Source organism: Brienomyrus brachyistius, chromosome 11, assembly GCF_023856365.1.
Source record: "Brienomyrus brachyistius isolate T26 chromosome 11, BBRACH_0.4, whole genome shotgun sequence".
NCBI classification, from domain to species: domain Eukaryota; kingdom Metazoa; phylum Chordata; class Actinopteri; order Osteoglossiformes; family Mormyridae; genus Brienomyrus; species Brienomyrus brachyistius.
In genome coordinates, this window is record NC_064543.1 from 24,177,133 (window position 1) to 24,196,979 (window position 19,847).

General features: G+C 39.9%; 1 protein-coding gene across 1 annotated transcript; it reads right to left on the reverse strand.

The window, feature by feature from the left end:
- Positions 1–1,961: 1,961 nt before the first annotated feature.
- On the reverse strand, positions 1,962–19,825 carry LOC125704252 (cryptochrome-2-like). Its single transcript, XM_048969677.1, has 13 exons — positions 19,706–19,825; positions 19,242–19,573; positions 18,285–18,393; positions 17,392–17,534; positions 15,907–16,091; positions 12,446–12,534; positions 12,057–12,197; positions 11,643–11,954; positions 10,039–10,190; positions 6,598–6,800; positions 3,638–3,718; positions 3,125–3,269; positions 1,962–2,869 (listed from the first exon to the last, which is right to left on the reverse strand). The coding sequence occupies exons 2-12, from the start codon at positions 19,397–19,399 to the stop codon at positions 3,127–3,129; spliced, it is 1,716 nt and encodes a 571-aa protein (XP_048825634.1). The 5' UTR covers positions 19,400–19,573; positions 19,706–19,825; the 3' UTR covers positions 1,962–2,869; positions 3,125–3,126.
- Between the last annotated feature and the right edge of the window lie 22 nt (positions 19,826–19,847).

Genomic DNA, 19,847 nt, shown 5'->3' on the forward strand with positions numbered 1-19,847 from the left:
TTCCACTGACATGTGCTATGGAACTATCTCCAACCTGCGCAAGTCATCCAGCAAAGGGCTCCGTTGCAGCACCTTAGAGGATATAATGTTATGGTGTCTTCAGCATGACACTATTTACTGTGTTATAAGGTTATGAAACTTGACAGAATGGGATGTATACTAGAGCATAACTACTTCACTTTGTAGCCGGAGCAGACAGCATCATTTTCATAACCATATTTGACATCTGCACTACCGGACCAACATGGTAGTCTCACACCTCTAGGGTAGTAGGGTTGAACCCAGTCTCCAACTGTGTGCGTGGAGTTTGCATGCTGTTTCTGTGTGTGTCTCATACTATCTCAAAACATGGTTAGATGAACCAGTGTCTCTAAATTGACTGTAAATATAGTGTATGCTGTGGTGGACCAGCATCCTGTCCAGGGTCTTCCTCAGCCTGGTGCATTATGGGATAGACTCCAACTTAAAATTGGAACTCTTTATTTCATAAGTCTTTATGGACACACACAGTTGGGGACTAAGTTCAACCCCACAACCCTGGAGGTGTGGTGCTGTACACTCACCGTTAGCAGTAGTATCATGGCTGTCATTTAAAACATCTCAACGTACAGTGAAGGAGACATACTGATGTAGATCCTGCAGCTTCGAGGTATTCATATGTGTGAATGTAGCACTCCGGCTAACATACATCTTTTATATTTACAAAACCCTGACAAGAGGTTTGTGAAAATTCTGGTTGAAACTAAGATTACATCACATTTTAAGTATGGTTAAAATGTGATTACCAGCACAGAGATCATTAACATTATCATTGCAGTGCATGTTGAACTGAGAGCTTGACCCATTTTCAGGTGTAACCTTTTACAGACTGTGAAAATTGTGTTTTTTTACTTTATTACACACAACTCATTTCCAAACAATCTATTGAACCTCTCTGTGGTTTTGCTTGAAAATTTCAGCTACTGGAACCTGACAAATATTGTTCTACTAGCTCACCTGACGTTTAATTTGAACAAGGATAAGGGAAGCATATGATAGTTACAGAAGCTTAATTTAAGAAAAAGAAAATTATACTTTACAAATAATGTAAAACACAGATGTACAATACATTTCACAAGAGCATAAAAGCCCTCATGGATTAAAAATCATATTTTTAGAAATATAATTTTGCAGATATAGCATTCTTAAAGATTTCATGAAGCATTACTTGTTAGGGATGTCTGTTCATAATTGCTGCTCATGACGTTTCTAGGCCTGTGTTTTGAGTTTTGTAGGGACAGAGAGCCTTCACACATTATAGTTAGCAGCACCTCAATAAAGTTAATATATTTTGTGAAAATGCAATGCAGTACTTCAGCAGAAGAAGCATGTCTGCCTCTTGTGGATGATTCACATTCTGCATCCCAAAACACACAGGATCATTGATTAAGAGCATGGTGCAACCCCCACCACCCCATAAATGTTCTCAAACATCTAGGCAAATATGCTTGTTAAAATAATGTAAATAATGTAATGTAATAAAATGATGTAAATTTAACCCAGTTGTGCCGGATCCAGAAGAACAGGGTTCAGTTAATACTGGTGTACATGCCCAAGCAGGAATTCTTGTACAGTTTACTAAACATATAGTAATTTTAAGCTTGGTTTGGAAGTTAAAGGAAAAAATACTGGAGATATATTTATCAGGTATTCATAGGATGGTATTTCCACGTGCAGCTTCCCACGTCGACAGGAGACCTGATGGGATGCTTAGGTTGTCGATTTGCCAAGAGCTGCACTGAACTATTTGTGAGGCAGCTGGCCTTATGTGCTGTCGTTCTGTCTTTTGAACACCCTTAAACAAGATGGAACCCACATGAAGATGTAGTGGTCCGCTCTTGTTTTTGGGATCACAGATGTAATATACAGCCCCTCACAGACTACAGCAATATGACACCTACAGTACAGAGCTGAAAAATGACTTCTTGTTAAAAACCTCTTTACTTTTCACATGTTCAAATAATACTATATTACTAAATTTGTTTTTTAGTCACAAATCTCAAATGCAAACAAGATAAACGCACATGTATGTTTATGCATCTATTGCCTTTCATCGCCTTTCTACCACAGCATTTTTACACATAATAACCCTCGCTGCTACCATATAGTACCTCAAATACTGTATCCAGACTATTACCATGGTTAATTTGCACTGTATGTTGTCTTGTCAAATTGTTTTTATTGCACTTGTGTCCTGTCTGCACTTATGATGTCGCTCTGTTTTGTTCTGGTCTGTGTTGCACCATGGTCCTGGAGGAACGTTATCTCATTTCACTGTATATTGTGTGTATGGTTGAAATGAATATAAAACCTACTTGACTTGACTAACACAATTAAATTTTTCATTAAAAAATGCAGATCAATGTGTGTTTTCTCATACTTCTAGTATGCCATAAGTACAGATTATACAGAGAATAATTCTTGTGCCTAAACTATTATGTGATGGCAGCACAGTCAGTACAAACAGCAGAGACTGAATTTTGATTTAGGAAACCGGAGTGTTCTGGATTTATTGCTTAATGGAATGCCATGCTATGTTAAAAGACAATCCAAAACCACATGGTTAACAGAAAAAGGAAAAACTCACAAATTAGTACCGCTGCACTGCTCAAAAATTTAGTAAATGCAGGAGACGTTCAGAAATGGCAGGCATGAGCATCTTCTGTAACCTTGTAGTGAGATTCTCGCATATTACTTTTCTGCTGACTGCTGCTGTCAAGAAGCATTTTCACACCTCAGGGAGCACAGGAGGGCAGCACAGGGTAGAACATCAGGAAAACCCTTCGTGCCTCACGTCAGAAGGCTGCACTCCAGGTCCGGCCAGCGCCATCTGGGACACATAGCACATACGTCACACCACAGACTGCCACTAGCCGCAGGGAAGCCGAAGTTGTAAGTTGCAAAATATTCCTGAGAAGAAAGATCAGAAATAGTAAAATATGTTTCAATTACTCATAGTTACTCAAAGTATTTAGGGACTCAGCCAGACACAGAGAGTCCTTATCTGCAGTGTTGGGAAGCACCAATGCAGTTTGAGAGGCTGGGTAGTTCATGTAAGGCATAAGCCAGTGCCAGCGGTACATACTGCTACTGCTGATCATCTGCACTCCCGTCTGGCGTGCTGATGCGCTGCACCTTGGGTGGTGTGCATGCAGCTGCTCTCTCCGTCTTTGCTGGTCTCTCCCTCTTCCTCAACAAAGCCTTTCTGCTAGCCTGAGTGGGGCACATGTCTGTAGCGGAAAACGCATTAGAACCAGCTCTGTTAAATCCAATCAACCAAATGTGTTTGCCATCAGCATTTCCAATGATGACCGCAAATAATTCAGTATTTATCCATTTGGACAGCATTTTGTCCCCTGTGCTGATGGAGTACGTAATAGAAACTAATATTGTACTCAAAGGTGCACTATAATCATCATCATCATCACTATTAAAACTTATTTAAAAATACTGTTCTGAATTTAACTGAATACATCATTAATAATGAAGAACTTCTAGTTAATTTACATGCCCTCCATTCAAATCCATTTACCTTTCCTGTATTTAATTTTACAACGGAATAGGAATAAGTTGTACTAGCTAAAGGGACCAGTTGTACCAGTGCTGCTGTGGGCACCCGAGCCCTCCATCGCTGGTGGTTCTACCTCCTCTTGAATAGTGGGAACAGTGGCCAGTAAGCCTGGAAGAATGAACGGACTTCAGAACAAGAAATGTTCATAAGGCAACAAAGCTAAAGGCTCCTGCCCCCTGCAGTACAATAATTAAAAAGCATTGCGATAAAACTTCCATCCATCCATCCATTTTCCAAACCGCTTATCCTGCTGGGTTGCGGGGGGTCCGGAGTCTATCCCGGAAGCAATGGGCACGAGGCTGGGAACAACCCAGGATGGGGGGCCAGCCCATCACAGGGCACACTCACACACCATTCACTCTCACAGGCACTCCTACGGGCAATTTAGCAAGTCCAGTTAGCCTCAGCATGTTTTTGGACTGTGGGGGGAAACCGGAGTACCCGGAGGAAACCCCACGACGACATGGGGAGAACATGCAAACTCCACACACATGTGACCCAGGCGGAGATTCGAACCCAGGTCCCAGAGGTGTGAGGCAACAGTGCTAACCACTGCACCACCATGCCGCCCCTGCGATAAAACTTCATTTATGGATATAAAGCACATTATTAGAAAGATAAGGGAATGATACAGTATTTTATACTGTCATCTTGAAAACACAGATAAGTTATATTTTAACAGAATCCCTGCCTTGTGCCCATAGCTGCTAGGATCGGCTCTTGGCTCCAGCAACCCTGCACAAGACAAGCGGGCACCGAAAATGGATGGATGAAAAACAAACTTAAAACATCATTTTATCACTTACTGCCTACAATTCCATCTAGCCCTGATTGAATGATCTTCAACACTAACGAGGTTCATACATCACCGGCCAAATCTGACATGGTCTGCCTGGGTGAACTAAGCTTTCATAACTGTGGGCCACAGCTCATTGAACATAATCACATTTTCAATGGATGAACATGTCCACTACTTCACTACATGTTATGCAAGTCTTTGCCATGGAAAGGCTGGGTAATAAGCAAGCTTGAAGTTCAGTCAGCTTCGAAGCACAATACTGTATGAATCTAACAAGCTACTCTCCCAAAATTACAAATTCTACTGTTCACAGAAGGATGGGGGTCACATTCATTTTTCTCTAATCTAGGGCACACTGTTCCTGATTAGCTACTGAAACACTTCAGTTTGACTGCTGCCATAATGGAGCCAAGCTGTTCTGCTAATCAAACACCTACATCTTTAGCTTTCTATCTTAATAAAGACCTGTTTCTACATAATGGCATTATGCAAGTCAATCACGTCGTATTAGAATCAGCATTATATAAAGGTTAGACACATGGGACAGTGCCAGAAAACATTATGTGCTGCACGCACGCTCTAAAATGCTATGTAAGGTCGCAGATGTACAAGGCACCACGTGGGCAAGTGGTGTCACTACAGCATCTGAGTCAACTGTGGATGTGAGTAGTGCATGTGCGAGTGGTGCAAGCCAAATATATCCATCCAACCATCCATCCATCCATTTTCCAAACCGCTTATCCTACTGGGTCGCAGGGAACAACCCAGGATGGGGGGCCAGCCCATCGCTGGACACACACGCACACACCATTCACTCACACATGCACACCTATGGGCAATTTAGCAACTCCAATTAGCCTCAGCATGTTTTTGGACTGTGGGGGGAAACCGGAGTAGGTAATCAACCATTTTATGAAAATTCACGCAAGTACATGAGATGGGCCTTAACTTTCTAGAATTGGTAAGGGTGCAACTTTGGCAGATGGTCTAAAGTCGTTTATAGATTAATACTCGAAAAGATTAACTACCATGGTTGGCTCAGATGGTGCAGTGCATGCATGACTCACATACAGAGTTGATTAAGATCCTGCATTGACAGGTGGTACACATCGGGTAGTTACACTTTGGATATGTGCTATGTTCACAAAAATACTGACTTCCTAATAGATTGCTGTGCTGATTCACCAAATTATATCATGAGTCTCTACCACAGGGTCTCTTTCCTGCATGACGCATTTGAAAAACAATTCAAGGTGAGCTATAGGCATGGCTGATGAAGAGGTGTTGTACAGATCGGCTAGTGACACCTTGTCACTTGTTCACATCAAAAATGATGTAAAATGACTTGTTAGAGGGATACTCAAAAGGGTGACCACAAAACTATTTGATTAGAATGGCAGGTTGTTGGAATGACAGGATTGCATTCCCTGGACAACTGCATCACGCATGCTGTCCATCTTTGGATCCATACTTGCCCCACACTTGCCAACCTGTACAATTTATGGAATGTACTGGGTGAATCAACTGGAAATGTGTAAATCAGAATCAAGTGTCAAAACTACTCATTTCTCAATTTTGGGGAGATTTCAAAATTTCACCAGCTTTAGTTCCTCACCAATACAATGACTATGAAAAGTCAATCTAATGGTTTTTAGGAGTTATCATCCTAACAAGCAAAGTATCTGCAGCAGCTGAGGTTAATTATTTAAAATAATTAAGTGGAATACTAATCATCACACCAAAGAATTGAAAGCAAAGATCTGATGCCCCCCCCCATCCTGGGTTGTTCCCTGCCTCGTGCCCATTGCTTCCAGGATAGGCTCCGAACCCCCCGCGACCCAGTAGGATAAGCAGTTTGGAAAATGGATGGATGTATCTGATGGCCTTCATTTTTAGTAGGAGGGAATGAGCACTAGATTCCCACACCCATTTAACAATGAAGTCAATTTTATTTACTAACTGCTAGAGGACCTTGATGTAACATCTCATATGAAGAACACAGCCTTCGGCAGTTATAAGCTGGACCTTCGTTTGGTCTAGAGGGAACAGTGTTCTCTACTCACTGGACACAACTTCCGGTAGCAACTTTGATATTCCCAGATGTGTCCTACTAAAAAAGTAGCTAAATCCTACAGATATTTTAAGGTAGTAAATGTCAGAGGATAATATGGCTTCTGTTACCACTTACTGAGTCCCTTGTAGTGTGACAGCTGCTGGTAGACCTGCTTCATCCGTTCTATGTTGAGGCGGCTGCTCTCAGCGTGGTTTATCATAGGCTTGGGGTAGTCCTTGCCCACCACGCAGTTAGCTGCTTTCTGCACTGTCTCTGGGGCATTCCAGGGCTCATAGATGTACCTATTCGGATAGTTCTTCAGCTTTGGTATGTACCTCCTGCAAAGAAGCACATGAGAAATGAGCATGAGGATCCTGGCACTATCGTCTGCGCAATGATACGATTGGTTGGTGGAATTCGGTAGAAGAGTATAGAATAGTTCCTACATTAACCTGCTCACAACAAAGTCTGTTGATTATCTTATCGTGTCATGATGTTTGGTAAGAGACATTGCTGTTGAATTTTTCCTAATGTATTTTTTTAGCACTATACTATACTACTATATCCATCTGATCTGTATTTGTCCTACACTCACCAACTTGTATAAATTCTTGAAGTATTAGATGGATAACCTGTAGTAAAAGTGAAAGTTAATAAATGTGTTTTTCCTGAATACTGAAAGTATACCTACTAATTTGTTGCACATTCTACTGATGTGACAACTTGCAGAATCCTTCCCCACCAATTAGGTGGATACTTGTATTCCTCTGTGTCTTTTAAATGTGTTTTAGTGTGTTTGAAAATGTCACATATTTTTTGCTTAAATATTTATAGTTGATTTTTGTATTTTGCACTATAACCATTTTTTTCTGCGACATAACAGTAAGAATTGTAATAGATACACTAATGGTATATTCCAGAGTTTTCTGAACTGTAAACTTCAGTACGTGACTGGTCATACTACACACATACTTAATCGTATGTATGAATTACATGGCATTGATGAAAAATTAACTTTAAGAATGAACTTTTAGAAGGAAACTGCTTGGACTGTTAGTCACTTCTAAAAATTCTGATTAGGGCTGCCAAGATTAGTCGACGTAATCGATGACGTGGATTCTGTACTCGTAATTACTTTTATGATTTCTAAAATGCTTCAGCTCATTATAATAAATATAACTGCATAATTATGGGAATAGTTCAAATTATTACAAAACAAAAAGATGATTTGCACACCGTGCAAAGTTCGATGGCATACCATAGCAGCACTAGCGCTATGAAGAGAAAACGCACAGGTGCTTTGCAGATGATGGACTGCCAGAGTAGGCAAAAATCACTGTTGATTATTGTTGATGAAAGCGTTGATTATTAATGTGTATTACATTTCTATTAGTACAGAGAGCATTTTAATATCTTTTATCCTTGTATTTACCAAAAAAAAAAAGAAGTGTCAGACTTTATGTGCTGCAAAAAGTACCGCCACACCACCAATGTCGTTATATCTAGTCAATCCACAATATCTCCTCTTTTAACGCTTCCATGACTTACCAAAACAATAGCACATGGCATGCTCCACTAATCAAATTTAATAAGAAGGATGTGTCAAATTTAAACATTTCAACTTTTGGGCATCACAATACGCATATCATTAATATTTTGGGCATACTACCAATCTGCTAGTTGAATTGTGGGCAAAATAATGCCCATATAGCGCCAAAAAGCCGGCGTCCGTTATCAAAGCCCTGCAATAACATACAAGTTGTTGTTGTCAAAATAAAATGAACTTAAATTAAACTGCCAATTTGATTTTCTGGAAGAAAATTAATCAGATTAAAATCAACCATTCAGTAAAATAGTGGATAAATTAATTCATAGGAAAAGTCATTAGTGGCAGCCCTACTTGCAATACTGTAATCTGCAGTTATACTACTTGTAAATACAATAATATACAGTATACAATAAATGTACTTGGTATGTTTTACAGGGTTCAAACTCACAATTGTGGCACCTGATTCATTCATATGTAGAATTTGTATTAACAGCGTAATGCGATAACAGAGGTAATTATGAATGAAGGACTGCCTATAACACAAGCCTGCTTCAAATAAATGCTGTTATTTCTGTGGTTTAGGTGCATAAATGCCCTGGCCACTATGAGGAAATGCGGCGCACACACACACACAGTTGAGCCAGCGACCTTGAAGCACTTTGCGTGATACGTTTACACCAAAGTCTAAACTTTTTTATAGAATATTCAAAAATCATCTTGCGCCCCACAGTTTTAGAATCACTGACCTGTACAATGTTCCTGGGAAACTCGCAAAAAGATCCACGGAATAAGTTTAGATGGCAGATGGCTGTGTTTTGAATCTGATCAAGAGTACATTTTTAGGTGTAATTTGACAGTTTTATGAAAAGTTAAAAAGGCCCATCAAAATAGGGTAAATTGCACATAAAATAAATGGACCAATCCTATTCACAAAGATAATCCTCCAGTAATCTCATCCTTTTCTTCCCTGTTACTAAGTGCCATTTCTTCAATGTTGGTGTGATTTGTCTCAGAATTTGATCAAGTCCAGATCATCAACCTTACAACAAAAGATCTGTCAAATTCTTTTGGAGTTACCACGCTAATGGGATCAAACATTTGTAACTACCTCCCATTATTTTTTTAGCCATTACTGACTCAAAATTTAATCAATTCTTCTTCATCATGAGTATAATCTGTCTGAAAAGTTTGAAAAAGATCCATACAATACTTTTAGAGTTACTGTGTTCACGCAACCAAGTATCTTCTATAGCTGTTATTTCCTTCCTTGCACACAGCTGCATTTTTGGGGCAATTTGTCTGAAAATGAAACTAGGTGTAGATCTTCATCCACAATTTTTTTTTTGCATTTTATATTGTTTTGCTTCCACCAAGTCAGTGGTTCTCAAAGTCGATCCTCGGGTCCCACTGCCCTGCTCGTTTTCCAGCTATCCCTGCCCTACACACTGCTGCTTACCTGGTGTGTTCAGTCAATTAGAAGCTGAAAGACAGCTGGGATTCGTGTGTGGGGCAGGGATAGCTGGAAAACAAGCAGGACAGTGGGTCCTGAGGACCGAGTTTGCGATCCATTGCACTAAGTGATGCTACTTCAATTTGTAATCAGTTCCATTTCAGTACTCGTACAATGCCTCTGCAAAGTTTGAAAAAGATCTTCAAATGCTTTTTGAGTTATCGCCTTATATACCAAAGCAACTGTGGCAGCATTGGCGTCTGTGCGGAGATGGTGGCTTGGTGCTTAAACCATATGTAGTACCCAGAGTCTGGGGAATGCAATTATTAAGGAACTACTGTAGTATAAATAAATTACTATTGAACTCTTATTAATTAATCTGACACACCTCAATATACGGGCACACATAACTAGTATAAAGCAGCGTACTTTTTTCAATCTTAAGTGTTTTGTTGTAGGGATAATGCGCTGTATGGAGAGGGTGGTCTGTGAGATCATCAAGCAAGGACCATTTTTAAATAATCTAGAATTGATCAAACACTTATTTAATGTGAAAGAAGAATAATTCTGTTAATACCTGATGTACTCTCCATTGGGATCTGTTCTTCTTCCAAAGCCTACAGGGCAGTAACAGTGGAAAAACTGCTGGAAGAAGCCACTGCAGGACAGCCACATCCAGCTTCCCGCATTCACACTCCAGTCCGCATCCAGAAGCAGCTCCTCGAATACCTGGGGCAGAAAAAAGCTTCTAGCTCAAGTGCCTGCACATACCGTGTGGAGAAAATGTAAATGGCACTGACGTTACTACTGATGGACAATGCAACTTACGCTAAACTCTAGCAATGATAACCAGGTAACATTTTGAAAACATCAACATTTTCATTAATTTTATTTTGTACTGAGATCAACAAATCAACAAGCAAGTTACTTCTCCAACACTCGAAGTTTCAGAATGTTTGATACCTATATAAGAAATACTTTTATACTCAAATATAGAGAGGTCTCATGTCCAGACAAACAATAGAATCACACAACTAGTGAAAAAAAACTATTCTCTTAAAGAAAAATAAAATCCAGGAGCTGGGTTTCCCATAAACATTTTTTTTTAATTATAAAACACTGCGTTGACAAGTAATGCAATTCAGAATTCACCACTGGTATCATACTAATTGTACCTTTTTGTGGAAAATGAGAGGTGGAACTCATAGCTATAAATAACCTTGCTTTCCTGTGATATGGCACATGCACTGAGTGGCCTGATCCTTTAAACAGCAAAGCATCTGGCTACAACTGAATGTATAAATGTAAAGCATGCAGCTAAGCATAAGAACTGCTAAGGCATTTGATCTAAGAGATACATTAAAGACTGAACCTTCAGTCTGTTTCTGGATTATAGCCTTTATATTTATCCTTAAAATAATGACCACATGCCGAACTACCTCAGAAGCACCATCAAACAGGTGAAAATAACAGTTTCCTTCTGAAAACACCACCTTGTACTAAACACATTCCGGTGAAATTCTATAGGTGCATCATCATGCTCTTCTCTGGTCCTGGCACTGCACCCCAAGAGCAAAACTACGGCATTTTGCCAAAGCCTCAGAGAAGGTCATCAGCTACAGCGTCTTCTCATTTATGATTCTGCACACCTCCAGAACAAATGAACATCAAACCCTCTGTTCCACAGAGTGACCTTGGGAAATACTACAGGCCTTGTAGGCCATAGTCAGCTTATATTTAACAGATTTCTTTCTGGTCAACAAGCAACCTTGGAGAACTTTCTGTGAGCCATTATCCTAAGCCTCACCTCCAATTACAGATGAGTTGCACTTACAGACTATATGGTCAGAGAGATGTTTTCCTGCTCATTATCTGCCAACAGACACCCATCAGTGCATATCAGTTTCCCCTGTACCCAATAAAGTAAAGAAGTTCCAAGATACTAAACCCCAACACTGATAAACATCCTCAAATAGCTAGCTGAGAGGGATCTCCTTGCATAGTCAGCAGCTACTACTGTTTGCATTATATAATCATGAATCTAATCATCTGAACTTTAGGACAAGCCCCATTCTCAAAAGGCACAGCACAGCATTCCTAGGACTTGATCCAGTAACCTTTAGTGTGGGAGACCATACAATTAACCAACAGTACATCAGTGAGAATCTCTCATGGCCATACTCTCATTCCGCTCTCCCAGCTGAGCCACAGGTCTCCCCGTGTGAGGAAGCAGGCAACAGCATGCCGAGCCAGCGGGTGAATCCAGCCCTCCTGCCGCAGCTGCGTCATGATGGCGTCGATCCAGGGGAAGCCCGTGCTGCCCTCGGCCCACTTAGCCAGGGACTCGGGGTTATGGTCCCACGGTATCTGCACGCAGATGGGGTTTCCCTCCATCCGGTCAAAGTTTTGGTTGTTCGTAGCTGCCGTATAGAAGAATTCCCTCCAAAGCAGCTGGCCATAGAGCGAGAGTGGTGGGCTGGTGTGCTTGCGAACCTTGAGCGGAGGGAAAGGAATATTCTGTTAGCATCCCTCTCTGAAGCCATTACATATAGCAACATTCATTATGTAGATCACATTTTCAAAAGTCTTTATTACCTTGAAATAGAGGTCTCGTAGTTCGTAATAGAACAGCCGAGATGACAAGCAGCCAAACCGCAGGTAAGGACTCAAACCAGTAGGACTGGCGATGAGGGAACAAACATTGATCTGGGGCCTTTCGAAATTTGCCACCCAAGCCTGGGAAATCAAAAGGGGGAAAAACAGATTTAATCCATGGATTCAATCAGGTTAAGTGGTGGAATTTAAGTGGGTTTTATTTTGATAAGTTACACTGGTCCGTGTATAAGGTGGTAAGTAGCGTATTATGACAATATTGATTTAAAAAAAAATAAATCAGTTGAAGCTTAATGTGGTTAAAGTAAATAAATGATTTCTGGTTTATACCCAAAATGCACGCACACACAGAGACACACATGGCTATGCACCTTTCTGTCCAAATGCTTTTTAAGTCTATCCAAGGCTTCCATCTCACCACCCTTCCACACTGCAGGGCTCAGTCCCTCTGTATTAAACCCTGAAAAACAACAAAGGCAAGTGAATTCTCCAGAGGTTCCTGTTATGGGGTCAAAGGTACCAGCGGCGGTGCTTGTAGGTTTATGGTCAGGGTTCTTTTTCATGAAAAGTGATACTAGAAAGGGGGGAGGGCTGTTGGAATGACAGTATTGAATTCCCCGGACAGGCCTGTCACCCACTCCGCACGTCTGATCTGTACTCCTCACACACTCACCATCCTGTACAATTTCTAGAAATACCAGAACTGGAAATGTGAATAGTTTTTACCAGAATGCTCCAAGTCCTAATTGTAGCATGTGACTCCGAAACTACATCTATTCATATATTGCACGTTCCACCTATATGCCAATTTGCAGAATCTTTCCCCACCAATTAGGTGGCTACTTGTATTTCTGTGTGAATGACTTGATGTCCATGTCTTAAAGTATCAAATTATTCTTTTTTAAATATGTCTATGTATATTCTATTTATTTCTCATTTGCACCAAGACCAATATTTTCTGTGACAATAAGAACTATTGCAGATTCACAAATAGATATTTTTTTTTTTAAAGCAATCTGTTAAATCATGCAGCTGAAATTTTGCTCATGTGATCCCTAAAATGTGCACATGAATTACTTCTTTTGTTTTTGCTTTTAATTCACTATTTTGAGCTCTCAAATTAATCTACCATGTAATTAAATGGAATCTTTCGGTTATTTTTTTCGTTAGCTAAAATAAGAAAGCAAGTAGGTGGAGTGAAGTATGCAAATACTATGGATTTTACGGTAGTAAATTTATTCACTCTTTGTAATAAAGCAAAAAGATATTGCTACTATGAAGATTAAACCTACATAAACAATTTATCGGATCATCAAGAACTGCAAGGAGAGAGGTTCAATTGTCATGAAGAAGGCATCAGGGCACCCAAGAAGGTCTAGCCGGCGCCAGAACCATCTCCTAAAGATAATTAAGCTGTGGGGTCGGGGCACCACCAGTGCAGGGTTTGCTCAGGAATAGCAGCAGGCAGGTGTGAGTGCATCTGCACACACAGTGAGGTGAAGACTTTTGGAGGATGGCCTGGTGTCAAGAAGGGCAGCAAAGAAGCCACTTCAGGGACAGACTGATATTCTGCAAAAGGTGCAGGGATTGGACTGCTGAGGACTGGGGGAAAGTCATTTTCTCTGATCAATCCCCGTTTTCATTGTTTGGGGCATCTGGAAAAAAGATTGTCCAGAGAAAAGGTGAGCACTACCATCAGTCCTGTGTCATGCCAACAGTAAAGCATCCTGAGACCATTCATGTGTGGGGTTGCTTCTCAGCCAAGGGAGTGGCTCCCTCACAATTGTACCTAAGAGCACAGCCATGAATAAAGAATGGTACCAAATCACCCTCCGAGAGCAACTTCCCCCAACCATCCAAGAACAATTTGGTGACCAACAATGCCTTGTTGACCCATGATGGGTCACCATGCAAAAGTGATAACTAAGTGGCTCAGGGAACAAAACATCTAAATTTTGGGTCCATGGACAGGAAACTCCCCTGACCTTAATCCCATTAAGAACTTGTGTTCAATCATCAAGAGGCGAGTGGACAAACAAAAACCCCACAAACTCCAAGCATTGATTATGTAAGACTTGGCTGCCATCAGTGAGGATTTGGCCCAGAATTTGATTGACAGCATGTAAGGGCGAATTACAGAGGTTTTGAAAAAGAAGGGCAGTCGATATTGACTCTTTTGCAAAAACTTAATATAATTAAGTTTCACTAATGAAATGCTTGTAATTATACTTCAGTATACCATGAAACATCCGACAAAAAGATCTACAATCACTGAAGCAGCAAACTTTTAAAAGCAATTCTCAAAACATTTGGCCACGACTGTAGACTTGTTGAAATACTTCTGTTTGCTACATAACAAAATGGTAATATAACACTGATTCACTAAGCCAGAAGAAATAAATGGCCATTAAAATCAGGGGTCCAAACCACAAGCTCATCTGGACCCAGCTGGTAATGTACCTTATGAATCAAAATGGTTAAGCGTAAAAAGGTTCAATGTGGCTTGAAATACAAGAATACAATATAGAACCACCAACATTTCTACATACACATTACTCATCACAATTACTGCACCCCATGACAGAAAGCCGAAACAATCAAGTGTTAAACCAGTCTTTACGTTAAGTTCCCATAATTGACAAATATTGATTTCCACATTGAAAGTCTAATTCATTAAATTTCATGAAATGTTGTTCTGATACAGAAATTGTTCCGGACCTACAGTATGACAAAAATCTGATGTGGACCTAAAAACAAAGTTTGAGAGCCCCTGGTTTACACAACAAAGGCTGTATAATTAAGGAAAAAGAAAGATAATGATCCAGTTATGACCCATTATACCCCCCTTTGTCTTAATTCTACATTTACGGATTGATTATCCATAGATAAATATCCATGGTTTTGATGTAAATTGCGATTATATCATGATTAATAACTAAAAACTGTGTGATGAGTTATTTATACATACAATTCATGTACTTGCACACAGACACACACAAAGCTTCTCTGTGCCTGCTGCAGAGTGTCTAAACACACGTGTTTGTCTCTCCCGGCTGCACGTTTTGTCGCGTGATGGGCTCCCACAGACTACCACTAGATGGCAGCACTTTGTGTAGCACATGCAAACACACGCAGTTGACAGAGAAGCTTGGCATCAGGGTGCGGGGTCAGGAAATTTGCTTGGTGCCTCAAGAGCACTTTGTGTGACTCATCTTAAAGTAATTAGGTTCATCAGATCTGTGCCTGTTCTTTCATGTGTCCCCACTGAGTTAGTGCATCCCTGCAGTGATACACTTAAATTGCCCCATGATAAATTTGACTAGAGGGAGAGAGACCCCATTCGTAATTAACTGAGCAAGCGATACAACTGCAGAATAACGATATCATTTCAAGCCTATCTTACACACTATACACAAAAAACGCAAGTGAAGAGACCGGCAACCAAAAACACATCAAAGTTTATTACACAATATTCAGAAAACCACCTTCTACTGCACAGTTTGAGAATACTTGACCTGTACAGTATGTGAAAGGAGTCAGGACTCAGACCCTAACCTCTGTGCCTTTCCGCTAACGATCACAGTGAACAGGACATTAAACACTAATTTAAATTTAGCCACAGATATTCACTTCTTATATTAATATATGATCTGAATAGTAGTAGCTCAGCTGGTACCTCAGGTACAAAAAAAATGGTATTGTTAGGTGTGGTAATTAAGAGTTTCTATTTATTTCTTTTAAGAGTGCCAAAAATAAATCAAGGACTAAAAGTGGCACTGCGTGCTATAGATAACCCACATGGAGGACAGAGAGATTGACGCTGATCCCTCACCTAACTCCTCCAGGGAGGGAACCCCAAACTGCTCGTCATGGTTGACCAACACATCTGTCCAACAGCTGTCCATCTGCTGCCGAGTTACTGTCGCCAGGGGCTTTTTGGGCGGCTCCAGACGGTTAACGATCGCCTGGAACCGTTTGAAGGTGAGGGGAGGGCTGTTGTTGTTCAGTTCAATAATTCTGCACAACAATAAACAAGCAAACCTCATTTTAATATTTTAATTGGAAGCAGCCTGTGAAAAGGAGGAGAATTTTTTAATACAGGTGTTAAGGAAAGTAATAACACAAGGAACATGACAGCTTTTTAAAATCGGCCTAAAATCATTTGGAAATGGACTCGTGCAACATCGTACTTTGATGTACATTTGGAGATGGCAAATACAATTATTGTATGAATTGTAATACTCAATCCAGCTGACAGACAATACCAGTCTCAGGCTATTACTCTACTTTTACCGCAAGTTAGAGGAATGCAGATAAACAAGAAAGTATTTGGAAATTCAGTAGTACATTCTAGAGAATGTAAGGACATGCCTTAAGGACTTCTCCTAATCCTGCCCACAACACGGAGATCAACGGCTGAAGCTTACACAACAACATCTATAATCAGGGACTGATTTACTCCACCGGTTAGATCATTTCCTGCCAGTACTCGTCATGTCATGAGGCCGCCATGTGCCTGCTGCAGAATGTCTAAGCACACGTGTCTGCAGTGGTGACTGAGACCATATCTCCTCCCACCTGGCTGCACATGTTTTGTAGTGTGATTGGCTCCCCCAGACTACCACTAGATGGCAGCACTTTGTGTGCCGCACATTTTCCAGTACAAGCAAGATTCTGTCCCAGCAGCTTGTAACAGAGCTATTTACTTTGGGTCAAACCTAGGGATGCATAATAGCAGCTCTCACCATATTTATGCAACCCAGACTGTGCACATTCCAGACACAGCATGAAAAGTTTGCAAGACACTAAATCCCAAACAATAATTCAAAGCATGACATGGTAAATAATACCTTATTCTTCCACATAATTTCAAATGTCACGTGAAAAAAAATCCAAAATAGCTTATTCAAACTGGATTCCACTTCAGTGTTTTTTTACCACTTTTGATTTCAAGATAATAAACAATTAAATACAACTAGCATCCATTGTCTTAGTAAGCAAAACAACCTCCTGGCTTCACTGTATTCTTATTAGCTCTAGTCTTTAGCTGTATTTTATTGGAATGACATTTTACTTCTAATATTACTGAATGCAAACATGTTTGCTAGTCATTACAATGATATTTGATGAACAGTACGAATTACTGAGAACATTAATCATTTCAGCATTTCCTAATGTTATCTAAACACAACAAGCAAGCTAAATATTATTCAACTGTAAAAGATCAAGATTTGACACAGGCAATGCATATTTAATCCACAGGGTTGGGATATACTGAATGCATTTCTTAGCTGGAAATACTGTGAAACCTTCTTACCTGTCCAGGTTATACAGTGTGTGTGAGTTCCGCACAACAGTCTCTATTCCGAACTCTTTTGCCATTTTAATAATTGTAGCATCCCGCTCTTTTCCATACGGTTCAGAGTCATATTCAAAGGTCAGACGGGTGACATTCCACTCCTAAAGATGGATGAGAGAGAAACATGACACCTTAGAGAGTTTACCATGGAACAAAGGGAAAAATGAGGGCACAGCATTGGCTCAATGACCAAGGTAAAGGAGCGAAAGCATGTAAAAAATTAGAAAATACCATTTTTTTCCAGGCCACAATTAAGACTGAAACTGGGATGCAAGCTCTTGCTAATATACCTAGTGTTTTACCATGTACTTACCAACAAAAAAAAAAGATGAACAAGAATCCAAGTGTCTTTTAATTAGATTAATGATTAAAACTTTAAATGCTCTTTAAATAGATTTTTTTACATAGCAGATATAACACTGTACTTTAATGAATCTTCATTTATATTTTATATATATATGTGACAATATTTCTACAGTGAGTCAATCTAAACCAAATTCATTACAGTAATATGCTACAAGTGTAGGAGTGGCATCCTCTACACCACTTGTAGATGTGCATATACCTTCAGCAGCACGGTAAGGAAGATTGACATGTATGCATTAGACATGCTCCAACATCCAAGAGGACCGTTACAGCTACCAAAACTGAGTCCTGATTTACAGCACTGAATAAACAAACCTCTTGGTAACTAGTAGTCCAGGAATTCAGTGGCTTTATTTTACTGTATATGTTTGCTATATCAATGGCACAGAGAAATGGTTCAACTGGAAGACATAAAGAACAACACACCTATGAGAAGTTAAACAATTGTACAACTGAAGCTATATATTTAGCAGATTCTTACTGACCTTGAACAAACGTGGAAATACATCTGCAGGTTGCCCACGAACCACAAAGAGCCTTGAATTCAACTTTCGCAGGCTTGTATCTAAGTCCTCCAGAGATTCAAGTAAAAACCTGCAAGGTGAAAATAGTTTATGCACGTTAATCTGACATTTGCTCATATGGGTGCAGTTAATTTAACAAATGTGGAAAACTCTCACCCAGTGCTTTAGGTTAACGTCTAAAGAATTAGCCTCATCCAAACCATCTGATTACATCAGATATTAATTAGCCCCTATATTATTTTTATTTGGTGAAAATACGAGCTTTTTGTCAACAATTGCCTGGACACCTAAACAAGTTGCTCGGTTGAATATTGACGGCTCCAACAACAACAACAACAACAATAATAATAATAATAATAATAATAATAACGTAAAAAATATGTAAATAATTGTAAACATTTCAAAAACGTAATACAACAGCTAAAGGTCAGGTGCAACTAAATGGATAGTAGAATCATGTGAGTGATAAACTGAATATTGAAGTTTGATGTAGTTGCATAAAATGCAAGTCACCGGGTGGGAGTGTTCGCTAGGACGAACTAGGTAATGAGGTACATAACTGATACAGAAGAGAATGAAAACGAATAATAAAATAATAATAAAATAATAATAATAATGATGATTAAATACAACGAAATAAGACGTTCAACTCCTTCAAAAACGAATCTCAGTATTTCATTCAGTGTTACAAATTACGATGCAAATTGTCATGAACATCATCAAAATTGCTTAGTTATTAGGTCAATGTTCAGCTAAAAACCTTTCAATTAAAGCATGGGGCATTATTGAAGATTGGGACACTGAGACGGGACATGTTAGCCAGCCATCGAGCCGATGGAATTTGTAGCAAGAAAGGTGATGGTGGGTAATGCACAGAAGCAAGCACCATGCATGTGAGACGTGATTCACATCACTGACCTGCATCTGTTGATACCCACGTTAGCAGAACCCGCAAACCAAGGATCCAGTATATAAACACACCGCACAGTATCTGCTCCGTTCAAAGCTTCCTGTAAAGCCGGATTATCGTGAAGCCTCAGCCCTTTCCGGAACCAATGCAAAGAATTGACGACCATGATGCCAGTTCTTTTGGACGGGAATGACGCCTTTTCTCTTGCGGTGGTTACACCCGTGTCACTTCACATACTCGCAGATACATAAGCTCCTCCGTACCTGCTTAGATTTTAAGCCTGACCAGTAAAGGGTGAAAATGATTCCTGGACCCTCTCCTGCAGTTTCTATTGGCCAATCTGCAACACGTGAGTAATATTACAATAAGCGCTGCTCTCAGTCGCTCTTTATTGGCTACATGGCACGTGTTGGCCAGTCCCCCAACGTTTCTCTGGTGCGTAGCTAGAATAATAATTAGGGGCGGAAAATACCTCTTCGAGTCATCTTCGAGTAATCTTCACAATAACATCGTCACTTTTAAAGCAAATCGATTATTTTTCATTGTAGTACTTCAGAAATGTATGAATTAATGTGAATGTTCAAAATTCACCATGCAACCCAGTAAAACAATTG

Bases quoted from the DNA above. Each gene is read 5' to 3' on its own strand.
- LOC125704252 (XM_048969677.1), bottom strand. From the start codon at position 19,399: ATGGTCGTCAATTCTTTGCATTGGTTCCGGAAAGGGCTGAGGCTTCAC. The intron at 18,394-19,241 runs GTCAGTGATGTG...TTCACCTTGCAG, and splicing joins GTGGGTATCAACAGATGCAG to GTTTTTACTTGAATCTCTGG. The intron at 16,092-17,391 runs GTAAGAAGGTTT...ATTGTTGTGCAG, and splicing joins ACACTGTATAACCTGGACAG to AATTATTGAACTGAACAACA.